General features: G+C 41.4%; 2 protein-coding genes and 1 long non-coding RNA gene across 5 annotated transcripts in view; 2 read left to right on the plus strand and 1 right to left on the minus strand.

Moving 5' to 3' along the window:
- TEX2 (testis expressed 2) overlaps nt 1-3,754 on the plus strand; it is a 119,643-nt gene extending 115,889 nt beyond the window's left edge. For both annotated transcript variants that reach the window (XM_084647109.1, XM_084647110.1), the window contains exon 12: nt 1,691-3,754. In XM_084647109.1, coding sequence (XP_084503235.1) covers nt 1,691-1,813 — 123 coding nt within the window. In that variant the 3' untranslated portion in view covers nt 1,814-3,754. The remainder of the gene's footprint in view (nt 1-1,690) is intronic.
- Nucleotides 3,755-4,958: 1,204 nt separating this feature from the next.
- LOC311530472 lies at nt 4,959-6,096 on the minus strand. The gene is made up of 2 exons (XR_014713999.1): nt 5,992-6,096; nt 4,959-5,380 (listed from the first exon to the last, which is right to left on the minus strand). It is a non-coding gene; the product is annotated as an uncharacterized lncRNA (long non-coding RNA).
- Nucleotides 6,097-8,371: 2,275 nt separating this feature from the next.
- Nucleotides 8,372-27,398, plus strand: part of ERN1 (endoplasmic reticulum to nucleus signaling 1) — a 62,371-nt gene continuing 43,344 nt past the window's right edge. The window contains exon 1 of one of the 2 annotated variants that reach the window (XM_084646894.1): nt 8,372-8,482. In XM_084646894.1, coding sequence (XP_084503020.1) covers nt 8,387-8,482 — 96 coding nt within the window. In that variant the 5' untranslated portion in view covers nt 8,372-8,386. Of the gene's footprint in view, nt 8,483-8,684; nt 8,895-27,398 lie in introns of those variants that run through there. The other variant, XM_084646895.1, reaches the window with a different exon arrangement.

Consider the following 27,398-nt stretch of genomic DNA (forward strand, 5'->3'; position numbering starts at 1 on the left):
CTAGGTGCTGAGCGCTGCTGAAAATCTGGCCAACTGATCAACCCAATGGATATACATTTCCAGGATGGTCCAAAGAGTGGGAGAGTCTCTTGACTATCTATGACACAAACCTATCAGGCAGACTGGCTAGATCAAAATTGCCACCTTGAATTCTGCTTGAAAGGAACTGCAATGAGGTATATGCTGGGCGGGGGTGGGGGGAACAGGCACTTCCCTTTGGCCCTTCATTGAGTAATAAATGAGCAGGGATCTCAGCACTTCCTAATGTCTAATCTGCAATTAATTGGTTTATACTGTGACGGGTTCCCCCATGGGGTGCCACCTGGAATTGGGGTACCGCTGAGCCCTCTGAGCCACCAGCCTGGGGTCTCCCTTACACTCCAGCTGTGACAAACTGCTGACCTGCTGCACCAGCATAAACATAGGTAGGGGACACACCAGCTGCAGTTACATGCGGGCTCTCTGAGTAGCCACTGCACGAACCAACAAGGAAGGCTAAAGCCAAGGTAACTCTCAGCTCCCCAGGCATGCACCCCCCTGGAGCATAAACCCAAAATTATACCATCTTGCGCTGTACAGCATAAGCTCATAGAGCTCGCTCCCCTCCCTCCCCGCAATGTGGAGAGGAATATACAACAGCCTCTCTGAGCTAAGATTCCTGTGCATTTCACTCCAAACTCGATGGCTTAGATTAAAACATAAAATAAATTTATTAACTACAAAAGATAGATTTTAAGTGATAGCAAACAGATCAAAGCAGATTACCTAGCAAATAAACAAAATTGTAACCTAAGTTTAATATACTAGATAGATTGGATATGAACAGCAGAATCTCACCCTAACTGATGGTACAGGCAGACTTGTAGAGGCACAAGCTGCATTAGTTTTACAGCTTGGGTTTCTCAGGTCTTCATACACAGGCAAGAAATCCCTTTAGCCTTGGTCGAGCAGTTCCCCCAGTTCAGTTCTTGTTACTCAGGTGTTACCAGGAATATTTCTGTGTGGGGAGTGAAGAATAACAGATGATGTCACTCCCTGCCTTATATTGCTGTAGCATATGGTGGGAACCTTTTGTTTCAAAACTTGGTTTTCAGACTGGTTTGTGGAAAAATACTGACATCCCAAGATGGAGTCCAGAATCATGTGGCCTGCTCACATGTCCTTGTGCAGTCATAGCAGCTATTACTTACAGGCTGTTTGGAATGTTCACAGGAAGGTTAAGTTATTCCAGGGTCCATTAGCACTGTCTGGCTTCTTCACTGTTGTACCAGAAAGGCTAGTTGTGGGTGTCACCCAGAGTAAGCACGAATGAAATACAGCTACATAGTCAATATTTCTAACTTTAGATACAAAAATGATACATGCATACAAATAGGATATTTGGCAAATCATAACTTTTTCAATGACCCCTCACATGACCTGTTTTGCATAAAATACACACTAATTATGCTATAATCCTATCATACTTACTATGAAGAATATGGGGTATAGTTCACATATTAACCAAACTGTTGTGACTGGTAGGCACTGTGGAGTTTGCATGTACAAATTGCATCAAATTCTGGCCAACCCAGGGAAACCGAAATTGATTTTAAGTGTTACTTACTTTTGAATGATGCTAATCAGAAACCCCAAAATGTTGAATGACACGTTAAACTAAGTTGCATTTAATTTTGCCTTTATTTCACAGAAAATTTTTGTCATGCCAAACATGGATGATGTTTATATTCCTCTAATGCACTCAGCCATGGATCCCCGCTCATCTACGTGCCCTTCAAAAGATCCAGTCACAGAGGCTGCTGATCAACCATGAAATGTGAAGATTTGCAGTGTACAGTATTAAGAAATTTATTTTCATGGTTTTTTAAACTGTGCAGTAGTTTTGTCCTTAACTTGTGCCACATCTTTTTAAAGAGGACTGCCTATAACCATTTCTTTGCGCTCAACATGTCTGGTTATTGTTCCTGTTTACTGCACTTATACAAAGTTTCATTCCATTTATAAGTTGATTTATTTTGTAATGGCTGCTGTCAGGATTTTAACTGAGGTTAAGATGACCTGTTCTGAAGAAAAAAAGAAAATCTAATTGTAATAGATCAAGGAGCTTGATGACACAAATTGTGGTCAGTTTGTGTTCATACATCATGCTGCTGCATCGAAGGGTGGTTCTTTTGCAGTAAAGGAACTGCATGCCAAATCCTCTGGCAGGAACAAATGTATACAACTGGAAGACTATTTTTCTCTCTCAGGCAGTTGGAGGTGTAGAATGAACTGTTTTATGTTCTTTCACTTCTGCAGTCAATCGCTTGTGTCAAGCAATTGAAATATGAAATGCTTTCAGGAGAAAAGAATGTAAATTGGATGTATAGGTAATATTTTGAATCCATTTAGGTGGGGTATACATATTAACTTATTTTTTCATACCAAGTTAGTGCTTTTTTGGGAAGCAAGTAGCCATAAAACACACACTCACAAATATCAGTGAAGGTGGGAATTGGTGGGGTTATTGTGATTTAAGAAAGCATTTGGCAAAGCCATGAGACCAAACCATAGCAAGCCTGCCTCACAGTGAGGTACAATCACCATGGTTTGTGATTAATTCTGAATGTTTAAAGATATGAGCACACATGAAAATGTCTAAAACTGTACATACTTACTAGAAATAGTTACCCTACTTGTCTATGGAGCTTCTAATACAATGAAATAAACTGTGGGATTCTCATAGGAGTTTTTGTTGCTGTGTTTTCCTGAGACACGAGTGTTTACATGCAAAGCATGGGACTAAATTCTGATCAGTGATAGCCATGCATCCCCAGTGACTTCAAATCACCTGATGCTGGTGAGGATTTGTAGCTGTAACTGAAGGGAGATTTTGACATCTGTGTGTTTACTTCAGTTTTGTATGTGAAATAGGAATTCAAGCATTTGAAGTTGTTCAGGCTGATAACCAGTTTGTGATGACAGTTTTAAGGACTGTTTCTGCTAATAAATGGCCAAAACTATGAGAAAAAAACTGCCTTTTTATTTCTATCCTGTGTGGAGATTAAATGTATGCATTAAATCAATAACTATTTGAACACTACATATCTGATATTTAATGTGACTTTTTTCTCAGTGTTGCCAACTGTTCATGCATTTGTCAGAATGTTTGTTTACAAAGGTGAGTTTTGTAGCTCCCCTTTGAATAGCATAATTTGCTTTTTTTCTTTTGAAAAGTAAATTTTTAAGAACTTTGTATATTGTGTTCAGTCCTATTTGTTGTAAATCAGAATGATCTTGTGTAACTTTTGATTATTTACCAGCTCTAAATGAAGCTATCATAGTGAAGATTTTTTTTAAACAGCACCTTGCCTGAAACATCATAAATAAAATTAGCATTTAATATATTTAAAAATTAAGTCTATATTTGAACACCTATTTTTGGTTACTTTTAATTGCAATATTAGCAGGTTATATCTGTTACCTAAACTCCTGTAACCATTCCAGTTTGTGTATACGGTTCTGGTATTGCGCTCATTACTACATCGGCATTATTTGCCTTTCATGAAGTCTGCATGTCTTGTACGCAGGTCTTTTATATGATTTAAATTTCTATGTGCAATAACTAATAAGTCAAAGGACTAGATGCACTAATGTGTAAAGATATCCAGATTTGTTACACAATTGTTATATTGCACTTCCTCATCAAACTATGTGGGTAACTACAATTGGCTGGCTTTGTTTTCTGAAATAAAGTTATCCCATGTCAGACACATTACATAGCTTGTAAGTTATTTCTGCATAATTGTTTGACCAGTAGTTTGTTTGTGCAAGATGTTTTCAAAAGATGTATTTGGGAAGTCACTTTCATGTGGTACCTCCCTGTTACTTTCCTCCAGAAATTCATTTTTATTGTATGTTCAATTCAAGCTGCACTATGAGACTATGGAGACTGATGCTTTAGGGTAAGTGAGTTAAAAAATGTATTGTTCTGGCTTTGAAAATAAAAGCTTTAAAACCAAAGTTTTGAGTTACACACTGCTGTGATGACAGGTTTCAGAGTAGCAGCTGGGTTAGTCTGTATCCGCAAAAAGAAAAATGGTGTGGTTCAAATACTGTTTACACAACTTAATCATTCCTCTGCTAGATCTTCCTTGCAGGAAAACTAGTGAAGCCAAACTTGGGAAAAACACAGATCGTAAAGCTACTATAGAATTAGGAGACAACCAAAATGATGCATGGGAAACAAAAAATTCTTTCCCTATCCACATCTAACATTTATTTCAGTGTGGTAGCATCTACTGCATCTTATTTCACTGTCCAAAAGCTTTGGTCAGTTGTCCTATTAGCCTTATTTCTCTCATAATTAAGATCCTTCCAGAGTTTGAATGCATTTCAGTTTTCACCCACTACTTAAAGCTTAATATTTACCATTTTTATTGCTCATGTAAATCCCCCAGGGGGCAGAGGACTGTTCAGGGGGTATAGGGCAGGGACCACCACCCAGTTCTGCTCTGCCCTTCCCCCTCCACCCTTAAGCCAGCTCTGTATTCTACTGAGCCAACTGTGTAGCAAGCAAGGGGGTACCACAAGTGTAGATTAGACTACATGGGTGCAAGCTGTTCTACCCCCTCATATATAATGCAAAATTGTATATTATACACCACCCCCCTTCAAGTGTGCTATAGCTGATGCTACCTTCATTTTTTCCCATTGAAACCTAGTCACTTGAAGTTGCTGTTTTATAGTCCTTCATCTAAGCATTTGCTAGCCTCTTGGTTTCAAAGCAGCTGGAAGAAATGTACATTTCTGTAAGTACAACCAGTTCCAAGTGTATGGGCCACTTTAGAACAAGCTGCGTTGTAGAAGTAACAGAACTTCCTAGGTAGTCATGGGAAGAGTTAATTCTATGAAGGGTTATGCCTATTCTGCAGTGCCAATGTCCTATGGACAGGACATCAAAAGACAAGTCATGCAGCCAAGGAGAGAGCTTAACTTTAATGAGACAGGTGTTTGTCTTTCCAGTGTCCTCACTGCCAACAGTAGGAGGCCTCTAGGAAGAGGAAATTTCATTCAGCAAAGGAGGAATTTAATTATAGTCTTTAAGATTTAATCAATACAGTAACAGGATTGTTACTTGCTCTTAAAAGAGCCACTCAGATTTTAACTAAGCAGCACCAGTTATGAACAAGCTTTTCCTGTTGCACTGTTGCTTAGCCAGTGAAGCTATGAGTTGGCCACTTCACCAGTTCAAAGACAGTGCTGGAGAGCACAATAAAGAAACAGACAATTTTTTCTCTGTTTTATTAACCGTTCTCCTCACCCTTTACACCGAGCCAATCAGCTGGCCATGGGCCAGCAGGTCTCCAGGGCATAGGTCCCAGGCCGGCTCCCGTCGTGCCTGCAAGGAACAGGCGCCCTGTTAGGATCGCAGCCCGAGCGCAGGGCCCGACTCCTCGGCGACCACAACGCGCGTCTGGGTGCAGGGCCGGGCTCAACCCGCAGCCCAAGAGAAGGCAGGGCGCCATGGCCCGCCTGGGCCAGAGGAACCCGGCGCCGGGGGCTCAGACTCGGCTTCACTTCATCCGCGTCAGAAGTCTAACACGTGTAAGGAGAATCATCACCGCAGCCGGCGCCGGTGGGACGGACACCCCCCCGCCCCAATCCCCAGGGCGGCCGCCTCCCGCCGCGGGCAGAACCCCTCCCCCAACCCCCGCGCCAGACCGACGCCCCCTCGGGCCACCGCCCTCCGTGCCCCCCTCGCCACTGCCGGAGCGGCCGCCGCCCGCCGCGGGCGGGACCCCCCCCAACCCCGCTTCCCTCCCCAACCGCCAGAGCAAACGGCCCGCCCCAAGCCATGGGTCTCCCCCCGCCAGACACCCCCCTTCTCCGAGCCAACGGGACACCTCACCGCGCCCGCCACTAGTCCTCCTCGTCTCCACGGCACACCGACCCGGCCCCATCCACCCCCCATCTCCTCAAGCGGATTTGGGCCCTGCCACCGCCGCTCACCTCCAGCGTTACCCCGACCCCTCTAGGCAGAGCGAAAGGCGGAGCGTCGCCGCCCACCAACATTTATAGTTCGGGCGCCTCAACAGGCACCGCCCCTTCTTATCAGCAACCAATGACATGTAAGTCTCAGGACACACGGCCGTTTGACGTCAGCGGCTGGGTCTCGCGCGATCAGGGCCGGGGGAAGGTGGGGGAATGATGAGGGGGCGGGGCTGTATGGGGCCAGTTAGGCCCAAACCGGAGCGCGCGGGGATTGGTTGGTCTGGGGTTAACCGCATCTAGCTGGTGTGAACCAGAGCACCGTGGGCTAACGGTTCCGTTTCGAAGTAGGCCGGGGCGGGGCCTTGGAAATTGGTTAGTCTCTAAGGTGCCACAAGTACTCCTTTTCTTTTTGGGTTGAACATAGCTGAGCTTGGCTGTACCATGCTGGGCCAAGCCTGGCTGAGTCAGACCAGGTAGCATCGAGCCCACCTGGGACCCGTGGGGGCGCCAGAGCTTGCTTAGATTAACCAGCTCCAAACCCAGTGACCATTGCTCTCTTGATTTCCCCCTCCACCCCCAACAGAGGCATTTATCCTGCCTGCCTTGGGTTAAAAAACACCAGTTCTGAGACCCTGGGAAATAAGCTTTTTAATAGGCGTGGATTTCAGGATTACGATGGCTAAATGAGGAGATGCATAAATCCCACATATTGAACTGTCTTCCCTTCACCTTATTTCCTGTGAACAATCCCTATCTCTGTGGTCAGTTGCCATTATATGTTATCTGTCTTATATAGAAGTCCAGCCATTCTCTGTGCAGAATTTTCATGTTCAGGCCTTTATGTGGATGCTAAGGAGTGTGACCTCATTGTTGTTTGCTGTATGTGTTTAAAGTCCCATGCACACCTAAATAAGTAGGAAAAACAGTAAGGTCGTTTTTCACATACTCATGCTAATCTCTATCAGCAGTTGTACATGTTAAGAACATAAGTTTTAAAACACTTGTAATGTCTAGGATGTGTTTTGCCCAGTAGGGGGACCAGTCACTAACTATCTACAATGGAAACTGGTAAAGTAGATAAAGAGAAGATGGAGATGCACCTCCACTCCAGAATTTGATGTCATTCTAATTTCTCCTTTGTGGGAGTTGATCATTTCTAAATGTACTTTAACTGTGCCCAGAGAAAAGAGTTTTCTTTTTATTAAACATAAAGCATTTTCTAAGCATGCTGTTTTTCATAGCTCTGTTTTTCATAGCTGTTGTACAATGTTGATTCCAGTTTATTTGCTTATTTTTTGCAAGAGTTTCCATATTTTTATTTTTTCATATTCCATATTTTTGAAGACTGTTTTCTCATATGTGAAATTCAAACTTTTGCTGAGCCATTCTAAAAGGTAAATTGTTTTAATATGTACTATATGTGCATGTGAACTACATAGCTGACATCTCTGCATGTATCATTTCAATCTAAAGTGAAATTTAATTTCAGAACATGAATAATAAGAATTATAGGCAATGAACTAATGATGCAAAGATATGAAACAATATATAACAAGTTTAAACATGGAAGGCAATAATATCTGACATTTTAATATCCCTTTTCATCCCAAAGGCTCTGACAGCTCTTTAGAACCATCTACATAGAAACCCACTAAAATGCTGCCATCTCTGGGGTGGAGGGAAGTTGCCAAGAAGCATACATCCCATGGAACAATGGTGGGGTGCGGCAGAAAACTTTAAAGACAGGCAAAGCAGAGCAAATCCCTTTTCTTAAAGAATTACCTCATCCTTCTTGTCTCACGGGATCTTTGAGGCAGTTTTCAAAGAAATAGTACTTCAAGGTCATTTTAAAAATACACGGGTTTTTTGTTTTTGTTTTTTTTTACATCTAGGCTTGCCCACCTTAAGTGGTCATGTGTGCAGTTACTGTATGTACAAATGGAAATGTAGACGTCTAAATACTCATTTGAACAGGCACTTGTAATGGCACACACTAATGAAAATGTGTTACTGGTACTGAAAATGTGGCCGTGCAGAGTATATATATACTTTACTTTTTAAATTCTTATGCAGAGGAGCCCACATCCAAAACAATAAATTGCCTTGAATAAGCGATTGATCAGAGTGTTGAAGCTCTGGTGTGATTTTTGGTTCGAGCACGTATAAAGTATGTAAACTTGCAGTTTAGACCAGTACACCCCACCACCCAAATACTGAAAGAGAGTTTTAACAAGGGAACTGTCAGAGCTGATATATTCTAGGGCAGTGCTTCTCAAGCTTTCTGATGTGGTGGACGGGCAATTCCCACCCCCGCCCTCCAATGTGCGCGCAGACCGGCAGCCGATGGCTCGTGGACCGGCACCGGTTTGCGGACCACCACTTTGAGTAGCACTGCTCTAGATAATATCATGCGATGGGTACATATTTCGAGCTCAACGCACTTTGCGCTAGCTTTGCAGCTCCCACGAAGGAGAGCAGCATTCATGGGAGCTGCAAGGCTAACGGGAAGGTGAGTACAGAACTGTGGCTGTCCCTCTGCATGGGTTCAGGGGGAATCGCCCGTGTCCGCCCGGGCGCAATAAAACGGTGTCCCCGTCTGCAGCTCGGGGCTGGGGGTAAAGTCCCCGTGTCCGCCCTGGCTCAGCCCCCGGGCCTGGCTCCCTCCCAGTCTGCTCCACCTCCTTTGCCGGGGCTGACGTCGGTGGCCTTCCCCGGCCTGGCCCGGCCCGGCTCCGCCCCGCAGGGGCCAGGGGGGCCGGACACGCTGCATCACGGCGCAGCCAGGGAGCCGCTGAGCCGGCCGGGCGCCGCTGAGCCCCCGGTGCAGAACCATGGAGCGGGGCGGCCGCCCCCCGCACCGGGCCCTGCTCCGCCGCTGCCTCCTCAGCTTGGGCGCGTTGCTGCTGGTGCTGGGGCCCAGAGTAAGTGAGCGGCGGCCCCGGGCTCGGGCTCAGCCTCCGCCTCCCCCAGGGCCCGGGGATGGCGGCGCAGGGCGGGGGAGCCCCATGTACACCAGTCAGCCGGGCTGTGAGCAGGGGCCCGGGGGGAGTTAGCCCCCCGCCCCGGGGGCTGGGAGGGGGGAGTTGCCCCCCCGACATCCCTCGCCCACCCGGGGGCTGGGAAGGGGGCATAGAGCGTGGGGACTTGCCCCCGGCACCCCACCCCCCAGGGCTGAGATGGGCGAGTTACCCCATGTATCCCACTGCCCTGGGAGAGGGAGCCCTTCTCTGGTCAGGCTGTGTGCTCCCCCCTCCGCAGGTTTGAGAGCCTTGTCCAGACGGGCACCCAGCTCCCTGGGGCTCTGTCAAGAGTTTGACTGAGGAGAGGGGTATAAAAGAGTGGGGGACCTGGGCATCAGGGCTGGGCACCCCTTGCGGCGGGGGGGGGGGATGAGAGAGAGAGAATTGCTTCAGGCCTGTGAAGGCACTGAAAGTAGGAGTGCTCCCCTGGGCTCAGTGTGTGGGACAGAGATACGGGGAAGTGCCCTCAGCCTGAGGTACAGTGTGAACAGAGAGAGGAGGGAATTGCTTCCCCCCAATTCCACAAGGATACTGTGTGAAGGGAGTTGCACAGAGAGGAGTTGCACTGTGTGAAGGGAATTGCAGCCTTAGCTGTGGGTGTTTATGGGGATATGTAAGGGGGGAGCTGCCATCTGGGTGTGTTTGGCTAGGGCTTGCCAAGAGGTTACTGTAACTTATGTAGGTCACATCTGCAAAGTCAGACAGCTGCCTGCGTCTGCATAATAATAATAATGGCAATAACTTTTATATATCTTTGTAAAGCTGTTTATTTGCCTATTTAAACGTCATTATGTGATCTCCGTTTTCTTCCCCTGAATGCCCAGTGACTCTGTATACGCATGCATGTGGATGACGTTCTTCTCTGTTTCACTTCTGTCCTAAATATGCAGCTGTGTACCCACTTGCTATCTGCCATGATTACCTGTAATACCCTATCTAAATATTTCCTGCATAGATGTGTACATATACTAATTTTCAAACCAAAAATAGAATTAACTTGGCAGCAAGCAGATGGGGTGCTGGTTAGAGAAGCATGAACAAAACTGGTGATGGACAAAATAATGCAGACAAATAAAGCAACTAGGTAGACATGATAAAACATCACAGCTCAGTCCTTTCACTTTTTTTGTTGTATGCGGTCTCCTATCCTCCATCTGTAGATTTCTGTTTAGATTGTAAGCTCTTCAGATCAGAGGCCTTGTCTTCTTATGTTCTGTGAAACACCTAAACACTCATCCGATGAAGTGAGCTTTAGCTCACGAAAGCTTATGCTCAAATAAATTTATTAGTCTCTAAGGTGCCACAAGTCCTCCTTTTCTTTTTGCGGATACAGACTAACACAGCTGCTACTCTGAAACCTAAACACTCTTGATGGTGGAGATAAAAATGATTGTCTCCTACACAACTCAGCCAGTCCACTGCGTTCCCAATTTGCAGCTCATCTGTTACTTTGCTTCCATACTCTCTTGACCAAAAATTGCCAGTTATGCTAAATATGCACTTGGTGACTTTGTGATGTGAACAAATATCTAGAGGGGACTCTTATTCAGAATTTGAAACTTGATCTTTAGGGGGTGAAAAGCAAGTGCACCATGCACTGTCACAAACCCTCTTGAAAAATAATCAGGTTGTGTGTGGATTTGCTCATGCAGTATCATTGGGCATCAAGAGGCTATGGGAAAGAACGTAGCCATGGACTCACCAAGGTAGATAGTGTGTTTAACAAGTGAATTTTTTTTGCAGATAAATTTAACATGGCAATTAGCTTTTGCTACAGAGACAGATGATTTTAAATTATTTGCTTTTAAAAAAATGTGTTTAGATCTATTCTTTAAAAAATCTCATTCCTGAAAAAGAGCCTCTATTTTGTGACCTCCATGGATCCAGTGATAGTGAAAAGGGCCAACTGGCATGCAGTTCTTGGTATCTGAGCTATACCTGAATCTAGGAGAGGGGAGTTTTAAGGTTATGCTTTTTAAGCAAGTATAATGGCGTGCTTGTTGTTCACCTGAGAATACCAATTTGATAGATGGGGTTATAGTTCAGGTTAAGCAAAGCTGGAAGCTTTCTTTTTCCCTACGCAGCTCCACTCCCCTTTTAAAAAGTAAACATGCTTAACTGTGAAACTCTAAAATGTTTCTTACTGTTGCTCAATTAGGAAAAGTGCAAAAGTTGAAAGCATACTGTCAAGATAAACTATCTTAAAAATTTTTGTGTAGTGGTATTACCAAAACAAGGAGCTTATAGAAAAATATCAAATTTGCCTTTCACCATTTAGGATGATTTTTGTATTTTATAGTTTGTATTGAATTTTAGGTATAATTATATGGTTACTTCAAAGGAAAAAAAGATGCAGCTCTCCATTTATGTTGGTTACTTCTTTTATTCTAGTCAGTCTGGACAGTTTATCTATACTGGTGAGTTTTATTGCTTAGCATGTTGCTATTGCATTTGGACCACTGCAGAGGAAAACTTTAAATAGTCTCCTAGTCCCGCACTGTGTTTTAATGTTGAAAAAAAAATCTAAGATTAATAGTAACTTTTGTAAAATTCTTACCATGCCAACACCATCAGAAAAACCTAAATTTTGGGCCTGGCAGCAGGGGTGCAGGAACAGGTTGTACAGTGGGGGTGCTGGGAGCCATTGAACCAAACTGTAAATCCTGTATATGATGGAAACCACTTCAAGCCAGGGGGTGCAGCGGCACCCCTACTTCTAGCACCTATGCCTGGCAGTGTCCGTCTTATAAATGAAACCTGGTCCAAACACACTACATAAGCAAAACCCATTTCATTTCATACTGCTATAGGCCTCAGTCTTGCATGATGATTTGCCTGGGTGGACTGTTGTGCCCATTCAGAGCCCATTGAAATCAACGGGCACTGTATGAGCAAAGTAGTTTGTTTGCTCATGAGGATCACACTGTAGGATTGGGACCATAGTTAATATTAGTGCTTTTTGTATGTAGAAGTTTATAACTTAACTATAATAATTCTTTCCAACCTAAACTTGGCATATATGATTTTGTCCAGGGACAGCCTTTTATTTGTTTTTAGGAAAAAATATTTAGTCACAGTTATGATTATTATCCTTTACAGAAGGAGACACACGCAAGGAGCAATTGTCCAAGGTTGCTTGCACAAATGAGACTAGAACCCAGGTCTCCTGAGTCCCAGTGTAAAGCCCTAGTCACTAGATCACATTAATACTCCTTAGTTACAATTAGGATTGCTGGTGCTGGGCTTGAAATGAAACTCCTTTTCCCTTCTGCTTCCCCTCCCCTTTGCTCCACCCTAAAAATAGGTTAGGCTGTATCGGTTTTATTCACAATCTACAGTTACTTTAAAATTCATCCATATTAACACTATCAAATCATAAGAGATCAGTACAAAACTGTCTATATTTCATCTGTGCTGTAGTGGCTCTGAAAAGGAACTTCCATCCAGTCAGGTAAAGTTGACTTGAAAACAAATATTTTGTAGGTACAATTTTCCCCACACATTGGAAATGTATAGCTTAAATGTATATTACACATGCACAAAACTTAATTAAAGAACATTATTAATGTTACAGCACTCAACTTTAGGAAAATGCCAGAATTATGGTTGCCTGGGCAACCTTAATTTAGCCCCCTTGTACACATGCATTATCATACAGTATTTAATTACATAACCATATACTATTTTTTCCACAGGACCCCTGCCTCATTCAGTGCACAGGATGGATCTGCTCTGAGAATGAATCAGGGTTATGCAATGGAAGAAACTGCTGTCTCTAGGACCCCTGTGTCATTTATTGCAGAAGTTTGGGGGAAAGAACAGAAATTCCATCATATGAACATCCATATGGGTCATCAAGAGAGGTGCAACCTTTAGATCCACCACACAGACCACTGCCACTTGAGCTAACAGAGTAACTGATATCAGTAGTAGGTAGTTATCAGTGATTCACAGTCAAGCTGGAAGAGCATATCAAGTGGGGTCCCCCAGGGATCAGTTCTGTTCAGTATCTTCATCAATGATTTAGATAATGGCATAGAGAGTACACTTACAAAGTTTGTAGATGATACCAAGCTGGAAGGGGTTGCAAGTGCTTTGGAGGATAGGATTAAAAGTCAAAATGATCTGGACAAATGGGAGAAATGGTCTGAAGTAAAGAGGGTGAAATTGAATAAGGACAAATGCAAAGTACTCCAGTTAGGAAGGAACAGTCAGTTGCACACATACAAAATGGGAAATGACTGCCTAGGAAGGAGTACTGCAGAAATGGATCTGGGGGTCATAGTGGATCACAAGCTAGATATGAGTCAACAATGTAACAGTGTTGCAAAAAAACCAAACATCATTCTGGGATGTATTAGCAGGAGTGTTGTGGGCAAGACACAAAAAGTAATTCTTCCACTCTACTCCGCGTTGATTAAGCCTCAACTGGAGTACTGTGTCCAGTTCTGGGCACGACATTTCAGGAAAGATGTGGACAAATTGGAGAAAGTCCAGAGAAGAGCAACAAAAATGATTAAAGGTGTAGCAAACGTGAGGGAAGGTTGGAAAAAATTGGGTTTGTTTAATCTGGAGAAGAGAAGACTGAGAGGGGACAAACCTCTGAGGATAGGACAAGTAGCAATGGGCTTAAGTTGCAGCAAGGGTAATTTAGGCTGGTTATTAGGAGAAACTTCCCAACTGTCAGGGTGTTTAAGCACTGGAATAAATTTCCGAGGGAGGTTGTGGAATCTCCATCATTGGAGATTTTTAAGAGTAGATTAGATAAACACCTGTCAGGGGTGGTTTAGATAATACTTAGTCCTGCCATGAGTGCTGGAGACTGGACTAGATGACCTCTCAAGGTCCCTTCCAGTCGTACGATTCTATGACATGGACCTGCAGTAGAGGGGGATGAGACACTGTGTCAGTAAGTTTCAAAGATATTTGCTGACAGCAGAGGAATAATGAGACTCAGGGAACTTGGGTTCTACTCCAGCCTCTGTAGGGGAACATGCTCTAGTAGGCACAGACTTTTCTGCCCTCTCCCCTCAAGCGTGACCCCTTCTGCCTTATCCCCTCCTACCAATCCTGTCTCTTCCCCACCCCTTGCTCCTTGTCCCAGTCTCTTCACCTTGCCCGTCCCAGTCTCTACTCCTCAGGCTTCTAATCTCAATCTTTTTGCACATCCTAGTCTCACCCCTCTGGTATACCCCTCCCAGTCTCCTCCCCACACCCACGTACAGTCTTCTTGACAAGCCATTCCAAGTTCACCAGGCCCTCAGCTCCTTGTCCTCAGTCTCCTTTCCCAAACAGTCCCCACATCCCAACTCCTTATCCAATTTGTCTTTCTCCTATCCTTGCCTCCAGTCACACCCCACATTCCCCATTTTCATGGACTCCCAGTTCCAATCTCATTCCCTGGGCTCCTTGGCCAATCTGGATATTCTTCCCGCACCCCTCCAGATCCTTGTCCCAATCTCTTTGACCAGCCCATCCAAGTTCTTCCCCTGCACCATGGCTCCCTGTCCGATCTGTTCCCACTCCCTACTTTCACCGACCCACTGGTTCTCAGTCCCAGTCTCCTTGCCCTGCTAGTTTAATTCCTGTCCCTACTTGCTCCCTGTCCCCTCCCTTTCCCTCTCCATCTCCCACTCCCAATCTCGACGCTCAACCAGACCCTGTCCCTGTAGGGGAACATGCTCTAGTAGGCAGACTTTTCTGCCCACTCCCCTCTAGCATGACCCCTTCTGCCTTATCCCCTCTTACCAATCCTGTCTCTTCCCCACCCCTTGCTCCTTGTCCCAGTCTCTTCACCTTGCCAGGTGAAGAAAATGGAAAAGTCTAGAAAACGCAGATCACCCAAATAACTGGACAGACATAGATGAACATATTAAGAAAAAGTAATGGGGACATTCTGCTGTAGAAGTTCATCTGCCCTAATTTCCCAGCCTTTGTCATTTTGTGTGATACCATTGCTGTTGTTTGTCTGTAGTTTATATTTATTTTTTCTTGTATTTTAACATGGCCTTCCTCATTATTTAGGTGACTCAGTGAGCAGTTCTTGGAATTGCCCACACAATAAATGGAAGGACATTATGAGGGAACAACATCTTTGATACAACAGGGGACAGTATAATAGAGTGGCCTATAAATAGTCAGTGGTGCCACAATAAATATTATAGAGCACTGAAATATAACACTGTGTAATTTGAAAGAAAGTGTGTTATGGTGAACTGAGAAGACAAATATATTTAAGAAAGCTAGTTCGTTTAACCCTTTCCTTGTGATCAGTGCTATAGCAGAACACCCTGAATTCTGACTGTTTCCCTTTGAAGCTTATACAGCTCAAAACCAGCAACCTCTTGTTCAGGATAAAATGAGTGTTTAGAACACTGGTATGTCCTCTCCTGTGGGCTGAGTTTTAATGCTCTCTAATAACATACATAAGGTGCAACACCTGCAGCATGTTCTAGAAACTGGAAAACCCCAGCCTTGATCAGATGTTTTCTTCTGAAGCATTTTTTTCTGTCATCAGGCAGTGTTAGTTAAGTTGCCAAACATGCATGAAAACTAAGGTGAGACAGTATAAAGACTTAATGAAAAGAGACATATTTTTTTCAGGTTTATATTGAATAACACCAGTATGTATGGTTTGAATTGCTGATACATTTGGTAGCTCATTGTAATAATTACTGTGTTTATATTCCTTTAGAGGAATAGTAACAAGATTAGACCTGAGAACTGTGGCTTAGTGTACAGATGCGCATATGCATAATTCTGTCCTTACCCTTCCTGGCTCTAGTGTTCTTGTGAATATTTAAACAAGTTCTGTTTCCCCAGGGGGGCCTCAGTCCATTGGCTTTCCTAGGAGTTGATGATGCTCAGCACCTCTCAGAATTTGACCTAAAAAGAGGATAGAATCCTCAATGAGTGGAATTTACATATAGTTCAATACCCTGCCTGCTCCTGGGATGATGTGTATGGACATGTTTTTGTCGTGTGCATGCACGCAATTATGAAGACTCACCAGTGACTAGACACTGCAGTGACGGGGACTCTAGAAATAACTGACAGATAGTTGCTAGAATTTTTTTAAGGTCATAAAGACCACTATATTTTATTTAATTTTCTAAAGAAAGTGTAAATTTAGTAGCTTTATTTATTTTTTTGGTTAGCTTTCCTTTAAGCATCAACTTAATTACTAATGCTGCAAAATCAGTTCATTCTGTTTCACAAAATTGATTTCAGTGGCTTGGTTTTATTATGCACAGTGACTCTCAGCCTGTAGCCAGCAATGTAATTAGAGCACTAGCTGACAAAATCAGCGCCCTGAATCATAGACCACATGTGACAATTATGCTACGTGCTTCCAGTATTGTGCAGATGCTCAATTAAAAAATATATTACTTTGTCCATACCTTGTCTCCTGGAGCACAAGTTATATTTCTTTGCTGTAGTAAAAATGCTTGATTCTGCTCCCATAGAAGTCAGTGGAAATAGGCTTAGACTCTGCTTTTGCTAGAATATCTCCAAATATAAATACACAGTCTTGTTCTGCATTCCATTGAAATAGTGAGTATTGGGTGCCCAAGGAATGCAGGATTTGGTCTTTTGTTAATAGTTTATACTTTCAATAGTTTTGTGTTAGTGCTTTAAACCAGGCTGTAGCAGCGAAGTTGTGAAGATGTATTTAAACCTAGCAAAATGTCAGTGTTTGTTTTTATTCCACCAAACATTGCAAGTTGAATTTACTAACACATTTATAATCTCTTCCAAACGCTTTCTTATTTAAAAAGAAAAAAAGTGGAAATCATTTATTGGTAAGACATGGCATTGTGATTTGCTTACTAACAAGCTGTAAGCTGTTTTATTGAAGTAACAGGTAGCAATATTCAGACTGCTATTCTAGCTCACAGCTAATTCATGGCATCCAAGCTCTTTCAATAAAGCAAAAGGTTTGGGACATATTGTGGATAGATGGAATACTTTTTGGTGTTGTTTACTCGCGCTTGAGGAGTCCCTAATGATAAGCACTCCAATAATACGGCATACTTTTAAGTTACTGAACTAAAACTTTAAGGAATTAGTGGCCTGGTTTTTTTTCAAAACTGCAGCTTCCATTGACTTCAGTAGGATATGGGTGCTTAGCACTTCTGAAATATAGGCCACCTTCTTTAAACAAAGCTAAATTAATGGAGGAAACTATTCTCATAGGAATTTGATCTTCATTAAACCAGTTTTTTTTAGACAAATTTTCTCTCGTCTTAAAAGTGAAGTACTAGAAATAGGGCACTTATCTGATAACCCATACAGAGGTTTCCTAAATGATAGATAGTATCCTGTTTGATACTCGGCTGTGCACAAATACATAAACATATCAGAATTTGTAACACAACTTTATTTTGGCTTTGTTTTAATTCAAATTGGTTTCAACTCATTTCTTTGTTGGTTTGTAATTTATTTATTTATTTCCCTCAAAGAGGTAGTGAGTCTAAGTAAGAGGAGGTTTGTTATGCTAGTGGCAACAAGCACTTAAAAGACCCAGCCCTCTTCCATTATATTCTCAAGAATATTTGTTGAAGCTTAACTTGGTGAAGGCATGGAGAATACCTAGAAATTTGGGTTTCTAGTTAAAATATCAGATAACACCATCATTAGTCACCATCTTTTTAGTTTTTATTTAAAGCAACAATTTCTTGTTTAGAATCAAAAGGAGCAATATAGTTCCTTTAATATTCTAAATCTTTCATGTAATTTTACCACTGGGATGGAAATTCATGGTTAGCAAGGAGCTATCCTGCTGATCAAAATTCATAATTGATTCCACAGAGGGTGGTTTTTTGAAGGAGGACCTAAACCAAGCTTTTCATGTGTTCTGTATAATTATCTTTTCTGCTACCACTAAAGAGGTATAGCTTGGTCTGTCGTCTTGCCTTGTTAATTCTCCATCCTGCCGTATCTCTCGGACAATGTGTTGTATTACATCTCCTTGGACTATGATTGTAATGTGAAATGAGAATCTGTTTCAAGAATTTGTATTGAATTATAGCTATTTAGGCCCCAGTGTTGAAATGAGTTCTGAAGAAGTGGACCCCTATACCTGCAGCTCATCTCAGGATTGGAGCTTTAGTATTTTTTGTGATGGAGCAGTCTGTTTCTCTGGGTACCATCAGGTTAAACTTTGTCTCAAGTTTAGTCTTTGTAAATACAAGTTTTTATAAGATCTCATGTTAATAAAAAAAAATTTTCACTGGGCATTTAAAAAAATTCCAGCTGAGCAGTTTTTTTTGAAAAACAAACAAACATGTCTGTTCAGTGTTTGCAACCCAGACACTGCAGCGTTTGGGTAGTGCTGAAGTACACTAATAAACACAAGTGAAACTGACTTGTCTGTTTTCATCGTCCAATGTGAAGTGCAGAATCCAAGTAAACAACATGAATAATGAAAAATTGGATTTAGACATTTACACATGTTAATTTTTCAATTATCTATTGATATTTACAAATATGCCATGAAGGAATTTAAATTATTAAATCAACTTATTTCTGTTTTATACTAAGCACCTATCAGTTTCTCCAGGTGAGTTGTTTGTGAATAAAGTAGATCTTGTGATGCAGCATTCCTGGCTTCTTTTTTACTAGCTAACTCACCAACGTCAGTAATTTGCAATGGGTCTGTCAGTTTAAAAATCTTAGCTGAAAAATACTGTGCCTTGAATAATTAAAATTAATAGGAGATTTTGAATTATTAAGAGTTGCATATGCTTATGGATTTTTAACTTGTTAATAGGTAAAACAAATAGGGCATTGGAAATAAAGGAACACTGACAAGTGCCTCAAGCCTGAAATAGTTGACTCATCTTCAGGGTTCGGCTCAAGGCTTCATGATCGCACCCTGGATATCTAAGGTGGCTGCTGCAGTGCATAAGAAGCAGCACCACATAAATACCCTTTCAATGGTTTAATATAAACAGAGAATCCTTGAGCAGCTGGAGATTATGCATGGAGAATGAAGGAAGGCTGAAGAAAAAAGCAGGGAGCAAGAGGTGATGGAACAAGGCACCTGGAGCAAGGGAGAACAAAGTTTAACAGGGGCATCATTGTTACAGGATCAGTGGGTTGAAGGGAAGAGAGATATACATGGGACCAAACTCTGCTGTCGCTTACACCTATGTAACTTAGTTGGTTTCAACCTCCTGGGTGTAAGTGAGCAGAAATTGGCCTTTGGAGTCCTGACAATAAGTTCTTCAGTACAGGAGCTTTCTGTGTCCACTTTGCAACCTTAATATTATCTTTTTCAAAATATTAGTCCCAGTTTGAGTTCTGAATTCCAGAAGTAACTGCCATCCTAGTTGTGCAATGTCCGTGCTATGTGCCAGGTTGCAGAAGACTAAGGTCCATTAAAGAACCTGGCATGTTTGCTTCTTGGAGTCTTACCTGTTTGGCGTGTTGGGGAGGAGATTAGGTAGTTGTATCCAACTGCATCCGAAGTAGATTATTTTGTGTGGCTTGACAGCCAGTGTAAAAACATCCCACACTAGTATCCGAAGAGGCTGTGCAGCCATTGGTTTCTTCTCAACACAGTCTCTCACACCTTTCTTCATTTAATCTGAAAATATGTAAAAGTTAATAGATCATACATACTTAGAATATAAGCCTGTTCTGAGTGAAAATCTGCTTCAACGCTGCTATTATTTTAGTTATTTTATTTAGTGCTTGTGAACAGGGTTAGATTGACAGCCATGCAGACTAAAGCGCCCACCTTATTCACTGAACCTTGGATGAGAGAGGGGGTATAGAAGGCACATAGCCCCTGGTTATCCCTGTCGCTGAACCAGGAAGCGATGTCAGGTTTCTACCTGACTAAAAGGGAACTGGCTGTGTGGGTGTGAGATTATTCCCTCCCCCTTCCAGTTATACTACACCCAACCGATTAAGATGAGAGTGCAGATTGCTGCTAGAATTTCATGATCTGATTAATACTTCAGAACTTTCTGGGTCATATGCTGTGCAGGTGACAGACATTAGTCTGGTTTGTGGTAGAAAGTTGTGTGAATACCTCCTTCAGTTATGGTCTCCCCTCTCTCCTTTCATCTTTAAACTCAGTAACGATCTGAAGGCTAAAAGTAAGAAGATACTTTCATGCTTCCCATTTGCAGAGTGTGCAGAAAGAACTCTTTGCACATTAACTACTTTCCATTCCTTTCCAGGTACAACTGATCGTGTAAAATAGCTGAGAGTTTAAAGAAAATATTGATTTTTGGTATACCAACAAGCAGTTTAGGTGTCTTGTTTAGTTCACAATTCATATGGCCATGACAAAGTAACACTTCAGTTCCCTGTTTCTTAAGTACTGTTTTTTAAAACAATACATACCTTCCAAACATCATTATGGTTGCAATTATAATTTGTCATGGTGAATTCTGGGAAATTTTTTGTATTAGTTGTGGGAAAGTTAGAGAGACAAGGTGGGTGAGGTAATATATTTTCCTGGACCCACTTCTGGTGATAAGAGATGCAAGCTTTTGAGCCACACAAAGTCAGAAGTTATGGGAATGTTAGTGTACAGGAATTGGGTAGTATCCATTTAAATATTTTGGAAGCCCTCTCATGGGTTTCCCTGTCTTCTGTTGTGGAAGCTACCAGAACCTAACTCTGGGGGGTAGTCTCTGGGGCGGGGGGTGTTCCTCATATTCTTAACGTTGTGTAAAGAGTAGATACAACAGAAATCCATGGACACGCTATGTTTTTTTTAAGCAATCCCTATAGGCAAAGGCTTTGCAAAATTTGCAAATGGTCTGGCTTTGTGGTGCCTTCTATAGGCTAGGCACGGCACCTGCTATATAGTGGCTGCTGCAACCCTTCCTCTTGTATAGTTGTGTTTGTGGTACTGCACCTTGTTTAAATAGTTTAGAACTAGTGGGTTATACAGGCATAACTCTTGTACTCTGAAAGCTGCAACAAGGGCAGTAGGTGTAAAACTGCAGGTGTACCAGGCCACCTACTACAATGCCTGATTTCTCCTTTGTTCAGAATCTTATAGATGAATATATTGTTCACCCATCATGACATCTAGGCATCAAGAAAAGTCCTGTGATTTATCTGGAGCTACAGTGATGCCTTCCAACTTCCCATCCGTGCCGTGATGTGGTGAAGATAACCAATTTCTCTAATTGTTTGCACTTGTATAGTAGTTTTCATTATAAGATTTCAAAACTCTAAGGCTGTGAAGCATTTTCTGGGCTGGTCCTCTTCCTCCTATCCACAGTACTGCAGCCTTAGTAGTAGAGGAACATTTCAATATATTTGAGTTCCTCTCTTGTATGTGGAGACTCCTCAGGAGTTGTGCTGCATCTCCAGGTATTGTTTCTGAGTCTAATCATTTAGATTCTTGCACACTGTGGTAAAATGGCTTTATTAGGTTTTGATCTTATTTGTTTTTCTCTTCCTGTTGGTGTTGCCTTTATCTGTACGAAGCCACAATAAAGCTGTAAGGAACTGACTCAGACCTGAAAACCCCAAGCTGCTAATGGCACCAGCTGTTCAAAAGTTAGAAGCTTTCTGTGGCAAATGATGGTGCCAGCCAGCGTAAGGGGCTGAAGCAGCTGAATATCCCCTGCTGAGAAAACATGCTGAATATCCCCAGTGTGTCTTTTGTAACCGAAATATAGGTGTAATTATTCAAACACTGCTTTTATGAATTTGTATAGTGAGTAACTCTCCCTATACTCAAAAATCCAGTGGTGATATCAGGGCTTGTCTGCATTACAGCTGCAGAGCCATAGCATAGACGCTTGCTGCAACAATGGAAGGTTTTTCCATCACTGTAGTTAATCCACCCTCTTGAGAGATGGTGGCCAGGTCAATGGAAGAACTCATAAGAACGGCCATACTGGGTCAGACCAAAGGTCCATCTAGCCCAGTATACTGTTTTCCCGACAGTGGCCAATGCCAGGTGCCCCAGGGGGAATGAACAGAACAGGTAATCATCAAGTGATCCATTCCTTGTTTCCCATTCCCAGCTTCTGGCAAACAAAGGCTAGGGACATCATCCCTGCCCATCTTGGCTAATAGCCATTAATAGACCTATTCTCCATTAATTTATGTAGTTCTTTTTGAACACTGTTATAGTCTTTGCCTTCTCAACATCCTCTGGCAAGGAATTCCACAGGTTGACTGTGCGTTGTGTAAAAAAATACTTCCTTTTGTTTGTTTTTAAACCTGCTGCCTATTAATTTCATTTGGTGACCCCTAGTTCTTGTGGTATGAGAAGGAGTAAATAACTCTTCCTTATTTGCTTTCTCTATACCAGTCATGATTTTATAGACCTCAGTCATATTCCCCCCTTAGTCTCTTTTCCAAGCTGAAATAAAGTCTGGATGGTAGCCAGGGAGCAGCTAAAGTGACTCTGGTGTGTCTCAGTCTGTATAAGATAGCAGTCGGGCTGGCATGCAAGGAGCTGGGCTGCCATTCTGCCTTCATTACTGTGGGGAGGTTTGTGCTAAAACGCAAATTTTGTATTGTGCCCTAATGATGGTCAGACTCTTCTTCCCCTAATCTCTGGAGAGAAAGACTTTGATAGTTGAGGTCCTTCACCCTCTCCTCTTTCCATATTCTCTCCTTTATTGAAGGTGTTGATCCATGATCAGTTCTGCAGCCTGACTGTGTTTCTCCTAGTTATTAGTAATGGCCCCTACAGGAATTTCCTGCATATGTTTATTTTTTACAGTGATGATACATACTAGATTCACTTCTTAAAAGAAGACAGGAAGTGAAAATGCTGGTTGGGGAACTAGCTGAATCTGTGAGATGATAAATGCTTGTTCAGAGAGTGAGTAGTTTAGAAGAGCAGAGTTAATCTGTGTAGAGTCTGAAGAGAGATTTGTTGCTTGAGCCATTTTATTCGTGGCCAAATTCCAACTCTATTTGTTACATTCTGCCTACCTCAATCCTACCTGCAGTTTTGGATGGCTACAATAATCTTCACTTCCTGTCTTTAACAACTGTGTTTCACCCCAGAGATAACTGCATTTTAGTAGTGGGATAAAGTAATATCTGTTTGAATACCATTTTGTTTGTGAAGTGCTTTGGGATCTTTTGGGGATAAAAGGTTCTATGTAAAGATAGAATGTTATTTCTTCCTTTTTGAAGGAAGCCATTTGTTGGGAAGGAAAAATAAAATGCACAGCCACATAAGTGGGGAATAACTGGCTAGGTGGCAATACTGCTGAAAAGGGTTTGGGGGTTCTAGTGGATCACAGATTGAATGAGTCAACAATGTGATGCAGTTGTAAAAAAGGCTAATATCATTCTGAAGTGTATTAATGGGAGTGTCGTGTGTAAGACATGGGAGATAATTGCCCCGTTCTGATAACTGGAGTAGGCAAGAGTCTGAGTTAGCAAGTGGATAAAGTGGACATACACGCAGGTTGTTTAAAATTTATAGTTCAGTGGTTGTCTCCTTAAACAAACCACCACAGGTGTCCAGTATGAGCTTATCTTTTATTAGTTAACCTGCTACATACAGTTGGGCAACATCTGGCATATGAGGATGATACGTAATTAAGTTCAATTAACTTGATGGGCACGGTTTGTTTATGTGGTTCATAGATAATTCAGAACTGGAACATTTATTTAATTTCATAGGTTCACCTGTGATGCTTTGTTTTCTTTTTTTTTTAAACAGCGCAGTGCCCTGCGGATGCTGACAAAAGCTTATGCTCTAATAAATTTGTTAGTCTCTAACGTGCCACAAGTACTCCTGTTCTTTTGATGAATGATGGATCACTCAGTACAACAAAAAATGTTTGAATTTCTATTTAATTTGTTACGAACAGTTTTAAAGAATGTTTGAACAAATTAAATTGCTCATCTGTTTTTTTTTTAAAAAGACCTCTGTTGTGTTTTGATGCTTTTTAGTGCTTTAAGTATACACTAGCTTAAATGTACATTAGCTGTTTAACATTTTTAGATGTAGGAAGAATGAATACCTGACGTACAGAAGTAAGAAACTTCTTGCTTTCTTTCAGTTTGCACACCAGAGACTGCTAACTGAGAACTAGGTGCTGCCGTTCATTAATCATTGGAGGTAAAATACCTAGTGAAATGGAGTAAGATATTATATAGTATCTGTCCTATTTAAAGTACATCAGAGTGATTTCCAAAGCTGTTAGATACTAGTAGCTCTTAGTGCTATGGTAGCTATTCAGACATTATACATTCTGCAGCTAGTTACTTGAACACAGAGTCCTGGACTTTAGAATCTGTATTATCAAGATAGGGAAAGTTGCTCAGGATACTTGGATAATATATCCCAGAGTCTCTCATTTTTTATTTTTCCTTAAAGTAACGTGAGATCTTTAACTTTATACTTTAGGCTGTCCATGTCAGACAGAAAGGCCCTTGATTTAATATACCACCTGAAGGATGGGCACCCTTAATAAACAGTACATCACCTTCACCCTAGAACTGCATTACAGTTATTGCGTTTGAGCTAAAGTTTTTGGTATGGAATTAAATTCCTAAATTTCTGGCCCAGAAGAGAAAATGCTACTGTATCAGCTGTACCAATATTGGAAAGAAAGTGATATCTGGTGATTAGAGCAAGAGATTGGGAGTCAGGTCTCCTGACTTCTGCTTCTGGGCTTGCCACTGATTTATGTGACCAAGAGAAAATCACTTTACCTCTCTGTGGTTGTTTACCCGTTTGTAAAATGCATATTTAAAAACGGTTACATACCTCACAGCAGTGATAGGCTTAATTATCTTTTGTGACGTCTGTGAGGATTTCCAGATGAAAGGTACTATTACAAAGTATTATTGTGCAAATGATGATATTCAGAAAATTAACCTCCCTTAAATTTATAGGGTTGATTAAAATTCACTAGTTTTTGTTTTCAGAGTAAGTTTATTCATGAGAATAAGAACAAATGGCTTTAAATATTAACTCTTTGTTAATTATACAGTATCAAAATGGTTAAAAATACTAATGTAGCTTGCCTGATTGCATGAACATCTCTTGGAAGACATACGGCTGTGTTTTTTAAATTTTTGCTGATGAATATTGTCAGTTAGATCTCGAGCAAATCCCCTCCAAAACAAATATCACAGATTAACTCACATCTTTTATTGATTTTCCTGTTGGGGAGGAAGAATTTGACTTCATGGGAATGAGAAACAAACATAAGCGTTTCTGTTCTGTTAGTGCCATTTGTTTGCTGAATCTTTAGGCAAACCAGAAAGTTAGATCTGGTTATGCCAGACCAGAATGTCCTGAATTTATGAATGATGATGATGATCCATAGAAAGAAAATAGTTTGGAATTAAATTGCACTATAGTCCTAATGCTGCAGGAAAAGTCTGAAGCCTGAAAAAATAACACCGTAAGAGAGAGAACAACACGTACTGTAGGTTTCACATAACTTGGTGGAAAAAATGTTCAGAGTTACGGAGGGTTTCAACTGCTTCTGTAACAGTCGTTCTGTCTCCTATTTTTTTGACTTGGTGTGGGAAAGTACCTGTGTAAACAAGGATGGAGTGGTGTCTAGTGTTTGACTCCTGCATTCTATTCCTAGTGCTGCCACTGACTTGCAGTGTGATATTGAACAAATTATTTAGGGGGTTTTTTGCCTCAGTTTACCAAACAAAATAATTGGGAACCAATAACCTATTTCAAGTCCTGAAAGATCTGGCACATACCCTGACCACACATCATAAAAACCTGCCAAAAAAAATTAATTCCTTGTTGAACATTAATAAAAACCCCAACATGATTATCTGTACTGCATATTAAGCAACAATGAACAATAGAAGGGCAGGTTATTTTAAAAAGTGGAATCCTGCTGTGGGACAGGAGATATATGGGTGAGGTCTTTGATCTTTCTGTAGAAGCACCTTAGATGGCTGTCTTGCTGCTGCATAATCTTGTCCATAAAATATATACAAAAAATGTTTTGTGAAACTAACATCCTACAAACCTAATACCCATACACATATTTACATGAAATTTAAATTTTAAAAAGCAAATAAATTCCAGTGTAAGCACTTTGTTTTATTAGATTGATAGCACTGGACTATATTGTCAAAACCTAAAAGTGAAACTTACAATAAACAAAAATGAAATTGATTGGTCTTTTTACTTTTGCATTTCTTAGCTTGAAAAATGTTAAATAGTATAATAATGAAAAGCAATTAGATTTTTCACACTTTGTCTTATGGTGCTATTGCTGATGAAGGTAAGAATAGTGTGGGGAGGTAATTTTTTTTTTCTTTAATGTGATTCTCTTTCAATCTTTTTTGTGTGTGTCCAATTTATTATTGTATAGTTTTTAAAAATGCTCCTTTGACTTCACTGAAGTAGGGTAAGGCCTACATTTTCAAAAATGACTAGTGATTTTGGGTGTCCAGCTGTGACATGTTAGAGGCCAGATTTTTCAGAGGGCAGCTGCTGACCACTTTCTGAAAATGAAGTCCTTTTAAGCATCTCAAGTTGGGCACCCAAATATTGAGCCACCAAAATTGCTAGTTACTTTGCCCTCTGAAAAATCTGGCCTCTAACATGTCACCCAAAATCAATAGTCACTTTTGAAAATGTATGCCATGCCCTACTTCAGTGAAGTCAAAGGAGCATTTTTAATAACTATGCATTAGATAAAATATTGAAAATAATAAATTGGACAAAAAAAATTGACAGAGAACCACATTAAAGAAAAAAATAACCTTTCAAATCTACTTTTTAAAATTAAAAATTGATGGCTTAAAAAGACTTGCACTGCATTTGTCTGAAAAGCTGTTTTGTATAGTTATGAGAAGCAGCATGGTGGAGTGGATAGGGTAATGGACTGGAAGCCAGAAATACTGTGCTTTATTCCCCGCCTGCTCAGCCACTGATCGTGTGTGGGTGTGTGTAGTGGGGCAAGCCACTGTGCTTAAGTCTCCTTTTTTATAAAATGAGGATATGATATATGTTCATTTTTGTAAATGCTTTGAGATCTGGTGATGAACAGCACTGTATTTAAAAATATTTTCTATTACCTTTAATATTCGGTGTTACTGGTTAAAAGCTCTGGGTCTTGATCTTGCAATGATCACATCCACATGGAACCTCTGCTACAGAGTTCAATCCACAAAACAGTGATAGCTCCAACAGACTCTGGGTGGAATCTTTAGATCAAGATGCACCCTGTCAAGCAGATAGTTTTTCTGTATTGCAAAGCCTGTTAAGATGATGATGCTAGTGCCAAAAATTCATAAAAGCACAGTATGTGGTTCAGTCCTTATTGCACCATTCTCCTCCTCCCCCCTCCCCCCGGGTATTTTCATGGTGGGTTTAGGATATCCTAATCACGTCAGAAAAAGGGTGTGTCAAAACTATGCAACACGACAAGCACTTACAGATACATGTTTTCTTCTTGAACTCCGCCC

Source organism: Lepidochelys olivacea (genome assembly GCF_965140295.1).
Source record: "Lepidochelys olivacea isolate rLepOli2 genome assembly, chromosome: 14".
NCBI classification, from domain to species: Eukaryota; Metazoa; Chordata; order Testudines; family Cheloniidae; genus Lepidochelys; species Lepidochelys olivacea.